At 32.2% G+C, this 10,149-nt stretch overlaps 1 protein-coding gene across 1 annotated transcript; it reads right to left on the bottom strand.

Moving 5' to 3' along the window:
- Window positions 1-4,326: 4,326 nt before the first annotated feature.
- LOC120071986 (nicotianamine synthase-like) lies at window positions 4,327-5,403 on the bottom strand. The gene has a single exon (XM_039024416.2). It carries the CDS (start codon window positions 5,339-5,341, stop codon window positions 4,484-4,486), a length of 858 nt encoding a protein of 285 aa, XP_038880344.2. The 5' UTR covers window positions 5,342-5,403; the 3' UTR covers window positions 4,327-4,483.
- Between the last annotated feature and the right edge of the window lie 4,746 nt (window positions 5,404-10,149).

Below are 10,149 nucleotides of genomic sequence, written 5' to 3'. Positions count from 1 at the left end.
CCGATGTCCCCAACTATCTACCCGATTTTACCCCGAAATGAGAGGCTTATCAAGCTGGCGCTGTTTAACCAACTCTCACTTATGCAAATCTAAGGATAATCCCGAATAAACAGGAGTTGAGAGTTAGCTCAAGATTAAAGTCGAGTTACCTAGGTCATCAATTTGAAACAATCAATATTAAACAGTAAACAACGTTATAAAGTAAGAGTGACTTATTTCTTGGTCCGATCTTGTACAAACTAATTGCATAGGACACCCCTACTCCTCATGTCACTACATGAACGAATCAGGATCACTTCGTTTGTAGCACTTTACAACAAATTGTAACAACCACAGAGTGGACCGCATCTAATAGTGTTATCAGAAAGACACCCAATCTTATTCATATACTATAGACCATTTTGGCTATTTACTCGAACTTGATTCATCTTTATGTCGCTACATAAAGTTCAAGTATTCATATAATAGCCATGGATCTTAGTGTATTGGATTTAATCTTTTCAAGTGCAAATTACATATTCAATAACGGTTTTCTTGAATAAATGTCAATAACATCTTTATTGATAATAAAAATGTTTAACATTACAAACTGCGAGTTTTAGGACATACAACCCAACATATACGAGATTTCCTTTCACCCACTCAGATACTAGATCCAAAGATCTTCTGACTATCCAGTGGAATATTCTGCCACAGGCTCAGAATCTAGACCCACAGATCTTTTGACCATCCCGTGCTGTTTACTAAGGTATCACAATCAGCCAGTGGTTTGAAATCTTGTCCCTTAAACCATAATAAAATATGATTATCTCAAACAAAACCAGAGAATTAAACATTTCCTTTTTCACATGAAACATGTTAAAAAGTGTATGCAATCTACTAAAGAACATGCTTTTGTACAAACCATAGATAAAATATATTTACCTAAGTCCAAAGTTTTTAACCAGAATAAAACGTATAAAACAGATCATGCCAAACATTTCAAATCATACATACATATAATACCATATATGTATATAATAATAACCAAAACATTTGAAAATAAACCTTCACAGTTCACTGGCAAGAATTCCTCTTCTTCCAAGCCTTTTTGGCTTTCCAATTCCTCTTAGTTTTTCTCCAACTCCAACTTGCTCTGAGTTTGTCCTAGATTAGCTTAGAATCCAAAAATAGCACTAAAATAATCTTAAAAACACCTTTTTGGCCCCAAACCTAGCTTACCAACACCAATTAGGCAAATTACGTGTTATTGAACTCAATAGGCAGCAAAATGGTCGTGGGCACACACTAGACTCTGTCAGGTGTTAGTCTGGGCATGCAAGACACGAGGGATGGCAAACAGGTAGCAGATGGGCGTGGGTAGGTCTGCTGGCACATACAAACGCAGATGGGTGTTGGGTTGGGGTGCTGGATATGACAAATGAGCAGTAGACACGTGAGCATGGGTATCAATGGAGGCGCTCGCATGGCACGAGCGTGTGTTGGGTTGGTCGAATGGTAAGGTGAGGCGCGGGTGTTAGCATCCATGTGCTACTTAACGGGGAGGGTGCACGTGCGGGATGTCTTGATGGGCGCGCAGGGTGGCAAGCACCTGGTGTTGGCTTATGCAACAGTTTGTCTTCTCTTCTTTCTTTCCATGTCTTTCTAAATATCTTAAACTTGGATCATTCTAGCAGCCTAGGGATACTTTCTACACTCAACGATCTTTCATTTGATTGAAAAAAATCGAAATTTTCCTGAGTGGAATGGAAGAACTAAACACCAATTTCCCCTATTTATACTTGTCCCAAGCCCCCCTCTTTGAGGTGTCTTCGCCACCTTCTTGAATGGTCCTTTCATGCTTCATAGGTGGCTACCTCCTACTTGAACTTGGCCATGACTCTTTCCAAATTCACTACATATCTCTTCTAGCTGTCAACCTAGCCTTGCTACCCAAGTAACCCTTAGTTTCAATGCATCATTTACCTTCCTTGGGCACATGATTCCTCCAAGTTCAATGCATCCTACCTCATGTTGGATGCATGGTTCTCTTGTCATGCACATATATCAATTCCTTAGGTTTAACACCTATACCACCATGGTTTCATGGCTACATCCTACACATGGTTTCTCTTACACTTTTCCTTTCTTCTTCACCTCAGTATGCGTCCAAATAGTATCTTTTATGCATTCAAGAGTTCAACTATGCACCCAATACGGTCTCTTTAACTTAGTATGCATCCAAACTAAGTTAAAGAGACCGTATGTCCCCAGCTACAAGGGTTGACTTGTCCAATCATACTACAAGGGTTGAGTCATACTCCTTTCTACTAATACTTAGTCAAATTTCCACTTCTCCAATAGACCTTGGTTCAACCTTCCTTTCCAAACTTCTCCTATGTTCAACTGCATGGCCCAAACACTTAGAAATTTTCCTAAGTATCCCAACTTCCTCTAAAGCATAGTTTGGATACTTAGCTAAATTCTTAACTTCCAGGATCCAAGTATGCACCTATCATACTTCCTTGACTCAAATGGTTGTTTAATGCATCTCTAGCTTGGACGAAGATGAAAAGGAATCGGGGGCTTACAACATACTTAGGTCACTAGTGAAATAGATTCGACGATTCACAACAGTAGGAATTAATTAGCATATAGCCATTACAAAACCTATTTCTATCGATAGGGATCATGACATTTGGGGCACACTAAAATACATCCCAATTTCTATACTCTCTAGCTCTCTATAAACGATTACTGACTTGATTGTCGGAGTGTTGGTGGTCAAGTACCACACTGATGCAAGTTGTTCTATTTTACAAATTGTTTGTTTGATTCTCTCCCAAAAATTACAAATTCATCGTTGATACCAAATTTCGGTGTCAAGTGTTTGAAATGAAGAGATATATATTTATAATATAAAATGATTTATTTCAAATTATCATAGATTTATTAAACATGAAACTAAAAGGCCAAATATTAACTAAACATCATTTGGGGGGGGGGGGGGGGGGGGGAAATCTTAACTAGCTAGATAAGAAAATTGGGATAAAGTTTTTTTTTTTTTTTTTTTTTGAAGAAAAAAGAAATTAGAATTATTATATATATACATGCAATCATATAAATTTTGAGAAAGAAGAATATAGGGAATTAGCCTACTGCATAATTAATATTTCACAAATTTCTTAAAATTTAGTAGCATTTCATAACTAGATTTCAGCAATATTTTGGGACATTTTTAACCTTCTAATAGATTCTCTCTCATCTTTTAGTTTCTTAATATTTAAAATAAACAATACATCATTTTTGGATTTACTATTAATTATATAAGAATTTTATTTGTTTGGAATATCAATAATTTCATAATCTCTCATCAATAGATATTCAAAATATTTAATTCTTTCCTTATTAACATCATTTTTGAAATTTGATTTTTTTGTTATTTATTAATTTCGGTTGACACCATTTACTGCATGATATTTCAAATTAATGTTTCCTTCACTTTATAAGATTTCGCTTATTTTCTTCCATATTCTACTTGAAAGTTGATCACATCTCCATGGAGATCTCAAGTATATGTCAAATATATTAGTAATATAGTGAAAAATATACATCGTACATATTATGGTTTATTTTTTGGTTTGTTCACAAATTTACTAAAAAGTGTAAATATACATTTCATATAGTATTCAGTATATAAAACGATATATTGTAAATCCGTATAAATTATTTTGTTCATGTGCTTATCAAATATACAATAATTTATTTCCAAAAAATTCAAATATATAGTGTTGTATATATCAAATACACATCATTTTCTCTTTTGAAACTTGTTACCGATTCTTGTTATCATTTATAAGCGTAACAATTTACAAATCTTTGGAGAGACTTTCCTCACAAGCTTCTTTTGGTATTAATATTATCTTTTATATATATATATATATATATATATATATATATGTGGGTATGGTAAGGAGAGCTAAAAGGAAAAATTGAGTTAGATTTTTTTAAAAAACTAAAAATTTATTAGTAAATTCATGTAAAAAAATAGAAAAGTTTAGACAATAATATAACTAGAACTATTTATTCAATTTCAGGCCATATAGGTAGAGAGACACCCTCACTGCCAAGAGTTCTGTTTGTTGGTCTGGCCCTTTCCCCCTTGGGCTTTTTGCGTTGCCACGGGCCTAACAAAATTTCCTTTCCATTAAAAAATGGAAAAAAGAAAAAAAAAATATATATATATATATATATTTATATATATATATCTTGTTAACGAAGTCGTTACCACATTAAATAAAGATGCATATATATGATACGTGGTCAAAATAAGGAAACATATTGCGATTGACTTAAATTGATATATTAAATTAAACTCAATAACATTGCTTCTGTAAATAAAGAAGTATAAAAACGACATCAAACATATACGACAACATAATTAGCAATCCCTTTGAAACATAATTAATTAAAACACAACATAATAAATTAAAACATAATTCACTCACATAATCATAGGCTTCCGAGCTAAGATAACGGAATTAACAACATCATCAGTGGGATGAAAAACACAGAGAATCTCAAAGCCAACCAAATCTCCAACTTCAACCACAGGATACAAAAATGCTCTACCTCCTTTAGCACTTCGCACTACCAAAATCCCACCTTCTTTCATATACTTTCTTAAATGCCTTATAATCTTCACTTTATCTTCCTTCTTCATCCCCACAAGAGCCGCCAAAAACACACAATCATATCCCCCAAGCTCTTCTTTTACCTCAACAATATCCCTCGTCCAAAACTTCATTCTTCCTTCCAGCTCAGTGTCCGACCCCACGATCTTTCCTGCCACGTCATTTGCCATGCTGTCGATGTCGTAGTTATCGAAATACGTACCCTTCATGTGCTGCATGGCCATAATAATTGAAGTTAGAGGCAAAGGACCTGACCCAACAAAAGCTACCTTCTTTGGATTGAAAATTCCATTGTCATTCAAAATCTTGTTCTCAAGGTTGGCTAATTTGATGTAGTTTTGGTAATATGGAAATAGAGTGAGATTGTTTAGAGGTTTTGGGATTTTGCTTAGCAAAGTTGAGAATTCTAATTCGAGTAAGCCCTCAGCTTGGCCACAGAGAACTATGAGGCTCTCACGAATGGCTTGTAAATTTGGTGGCAATGTTGAGACATCTATTGAACAAGGCAAAATGCACAAGTTCACTAGGTTTGTAAAGAGGTTGTTCACTTTCTTGCATGGTTTCAAGGTTTCCAACTTCAAGATGCTTTCATGAAGGTCGATGATTCGATCTACCAGAAACTTCGTGGAGATTTCAGTTTTGGTGCCATGGATTTGGAGGGCTGCCATAATTGGAAATGAATGGAAGCTAGGGAAGTGTTAAGATAATTTTTGTATTCTTTTCTCTTGGTTTTTTTTTTCTTTTTGTTGGTGTTTAGGGGTTTAACGAATTTGAATATTTATAGGGCAATGGATGTGAATAAATCTCAATTATAATATTGTTTGAGATGTCCCTTTCAATTTCTTTAATTTTTTCATTTCTCGAAGTCAGACATGAGTTGAAACCACATAATATTCCGATGGAAATACAACAAGGTTTTATGCCGTTATTTTATTTTTATGAATGTTTTTATATAACATGCATTAGATAATTCATATGTAAAACTATTAAAATGTCACGCTAAATATTTTATTATTTAGCAATAATTAATATGAAAGAATTTAATATAGAGAAACTCATTAGTTTATATTTATTTGTTATAGTTTTGAGAATGATAAAATAGTATATAGATTGAAAAATGTTATCAATTTTGATAATATTGTAAAAATACTAATTCATTTTTGCTTTAACTCGTTGAAATCTCCTCAGATAGATAATGCTTTCCTAGCACACAACTGACCTTGTATGATACTGAGGTTATACATAAAATAATTTCCATATTTTAATAATAATAAAAAAAAACTCCCGTTAAATTTTGGTTTCGGTGTTTCGTCGTCAACAACTTTATGAATTTTTATATCTCACTTCAATATACAAAGGGGGAACTTTTAAAATAATAATAATAATGTTATGAGGAGTTACCCTCGACTTTGGCTTTGGCCTCAGTTCGGGATGAAGTTGAGGCTGACCTTTCAACTTGAGAGTGGGCAATCTACACATATTCTAAATCAATTTTCTCATATATACATCATTATAAGTTGAAAAGAAATAAGTTTACTATTGTCCTCAAAACTTTTGCTACAATATTAAAACTTCTTAGTTGACTAAGGCATTAGAGGTGTTAGATTCTTCTAGTTTAGCAGGTCACATGATAATAAATTCATCGTTGCTATCACGTGAAGGTCAATGTTCATCAAAGATTTGAAATGATTAACCCTTTGAGGTTAAGTAGCACTGTTTATTAAAATTTCTGTACAGGGTTTGTAATGTTTAATTGCACAAATAAATTTTGTAGGAGTATATAGGAGTAACCACAAAAAAGCTATTATATAGTATTATCCCTCTTAATAAAATTATGGGTCAAAATGCATGGAAATGAAACAAGCAGGATTCTAAAAGGGTTTTTGTGTTCACACTTGACTTTGGAAACTAAGGCGTGGAAAATGCAGACCGATCCTTTCATGCATTTATGTAACAAACAAGTTTTGTAAACATTTTTCTTATTATAAAGAAAATATTAAATAATTGCTTGAAGTACATGTACGAGTTGAGATATATTATTAATTAATAATTCATCACGTCACCCTTGTAACTTGTACAATAAGTTTAATCATATAAAATCCCTACTTTATTATTATTATTATTATTATTATTATGATTATGATTATTATGATTATTTGTTGGGCCTGCTTTCTTGTGATTATGAACTATTAAGCCCAAATGATGAATTGTAGGTCTCGTTTGCTGATCCAAAATCGTGAACTCAAGTTATTTTGCTCCAATTTAATTGGTTTGGTAGAAAACTTGGACCTCCTTTGTCCATGATCTTCCAGCTGATGTGCTCCACGGGGAAAACCCTACTTACTTTTGCCTGATGGAAGTGAATGACTATTTTTTATTCTAATGGAATTTCAGAAGAATTAATTTCTTTCTCTCTCTCGTTCTCTCTATCGATTTTGCAGAACTTCTCTAATCCTAATCTTTCTTTCTGTTTGTTTCGAGCGATTGCTTGTGTAAATGATGGCGATGAAGAATATGCAATCTTGTAGAAGAAAAGAAAAGGAAGAGATCTACACGAAGATATACGTGGTTCGGCAAATGATTCCTACATCCACGGGAAGGAGAGGAGATTTTATTCAAGAGCTAAGTTACACCTTTTTCTTTTTACAGATTTCAAGCTTTCTTGAAGATTTGTATGTTGTTACTACGAATTTGTAAATGATGAGTAGTTATATAATTTTTCAGATACAAGTAGTTACAATAACAAATAAAGAAATGTGAACGGCTATTAAATATGAATATTTGAGTTTATTTACTTCATTATTATTATTATTATAAAACTTTAACAATATATTGGGGTAAAATTTTAATCCAACTGATGACAACTTAAAACCCAGTTGATCAGTTCATGTGTGCTTTAATATATAGGCCTAATAATAGTGGGATATTTTATTAATGTTGTTATTATTTAAAATTGAAAAAAAAATACCTTTTATCCTAGGTTTTTAAATATAGTTTCTACTTAATCTCTAGGTTTCAAAATGTTACAATTTTAATTCTTAAATTTTGAGTTTGATTTCAATTTAATTCCTAAGTTTCAAAAGGTTACAATTTTACTCTTGAGATTTGAGTTTCATTTCAATTTAGTTCTTAAGTTTTTTTTTTTTTTTTTTTTTATCCCAAAAAGTAAATCTAAAAGATAAAGGCTTTCTTTGGTAATCATTTAATTTTTTTTTTGTTTTTTTTTTAAATTAAACCTACAGACATTACTTCTGCCTCCAAATTTCTTCATTTGTTATCTACTTTTTATTAATGATCTGAAAACCAAGCTAAATTTTGAATATTAAAAAAGTAGCTAAACTTGTTTTTGTTTTTTGAATTTGGTTAAGAATTCAACAACCGTACTTAAAAAAATGCAAATCGTATAAGAAATGGAGAGAAAATGAAGTTAATTTTTAAAAATCAAAAGCAAAAAATAAAATAATTATCAAATTGGGCTAAAATAATTGAGTTTGAAAACAACTCGACTCAAATCTAAAAAATGGAAGCTCTGAACTAAAAAGTGTATTTCTCTAAGAAATTTTTATATAAGAAACCTATCTTTGGCCATATATTTTCATAAATGTCTTTAAATTTCTATTTACATTAGTTTTCACATATCTTAGAACATTTTGACGGAGTCATGATTATTTTAAATATACTTTAGAACATTCGGTTAGGTATTTGAAAATATTATAATTAATATATAAAATATACTACAGTTTGTAAAGTAGATTGACTCAATGCTTGACATAAATCACAGTATAAACCAATATATGAAATATACCACAATATATAAATCTTCATAAATTTTATTTATTCCACAGTATATATATATATCATAATACAATAAGTCTAAAAAAAAAAAATTCCCGTTTATATCAAATAAATGAATACATATATCACAATATATATCAAATTTCTTACAAAATCTAAGTAAAAAATACATATATATCACAGTATATATATAAAATAGGAAAAAATAAAGTCCATATTCAAATGGGGGTTTATAATACATATCCCTCCATCTTTATCTCTTCTTCTTCAGCCATGACCACCACGGATCTCTCTACATCGTCTCGACCGAATTTGCTCAACCTGTTTGATGGAACTCGAGACATACACAACGGAATAAGGACCTAATTACATTCTAATTGCTTCTGAAGGAAAAACAGTAATTAAAATTACTTTTGTAGCTCTCGAAAACTACTCTTCCTCGCTGAATCTCGACCCGAACACGAATGGACCACCACTAGAGTTGACCGACTATCCTCTGGTCTCAGAACCAGGTTGTGGGACCCGGTGGATAAAGAAAATAGAGAGAGAAAGAGATGGGAAAAAGAAGATGGAATTTGGATAGGGTTTGGGGTTTTTTTCAGCCCAATTTTAGAAAATTTTTTTGGCAAAATTGACAAAACTTTTTTCATTCAAAATGAAAGGCCATTTTATAGAAAAAACCATACAACAATTGCATGAATCAAATCCATAAAAATCCAACACCTATAATCCACTATCTTAGTGGGCTTAATGTCTCCACTATAAGCCAACACCTAGCTCACTATTTTGTTAGTGGAATTATCTAACAAAAGTTTGGATTTTTCCACTAACAATAGTCAAAGGGCAAAATAGTCATTTGGTCGAAGTCAAACTTTGACCAAAAAGTCAACATTTTGACTTTTTATGATTTTTTTCGTGTTGACTAATTTTGACCTCTCGAGCATGAATCCGCATTCATTTTCTTGAAATTCAAATCATATTTGAATATAAGGTCGGCCAAAATTTGACTTTTCAAAGTTAAAAGTCAATTCTTTGACTTTTTACATTTTTGACCATTTCCATTATTTCCGAGCTTCCGAATATGAACATATTCATATACTTGATATTTAAATTACATTTAAATATTAAAGCTGTATCTTTAAACTAAAAAATCCGATTACTATATCACATATATTTGTCGATTTCTCTCTCTTCACCTAATTCGAACAATTCGAATCATTCTATCATACTGTTCTAAGTTTATTCCATATGAGCTAGTAAGGGAACATAATGGACCTAAGATCATGGGATCCAACGATCGAGATTAGCTGGCTAAACTCTTTAAACAAAGCTAATCAACATTTGTTGACTAACAGGTCTTTCCACTAGAGTCCCGTAGTTACACTCCCTTCACTATAGATATATTTGTGTCATTTTGATATAACCATGATTAGTAAGCTAATCCTTTACAGGTTTTTCGTAATCTCGGTTGGGTCATAAAAACTGTTTACCCCTGAGACTACATCTTATTTCTTAAGTTCCACTGATCCTCTAATGAAAAATTGGTTTAAGGTCCAATCTATAAACCGAATTCCTCTCGAGCCAAGAAGAGGGTGGGGCCTTTTGTTCAAGACCTGGATTCAATACTAAAGGGAACAACCTATCTACTATCCCTATATCGGGTAGGAGTGAATTCCGTCTT

Source organism: Benincasa hispida, chromosome 2, assembly GCF_027475165.1.
Source record: "Benincasa hispida cultivar pf3 chromosome 2, pf3_genome.v1.1, whole genome shotgun sequence".
NCBI classification, from domain to species: Eukaryota; Viridiplantae; Streptophyta; class Magnoliopsida; order Cucurbitales; family Cucurbitaceae; genus Benincasa; species Benincasa hispida.
The sequence above is the reverse complement of the archived record's forward strand: the minus strand, read 5'-3'. Positions and strand labels throughout refer to the sequence as shown.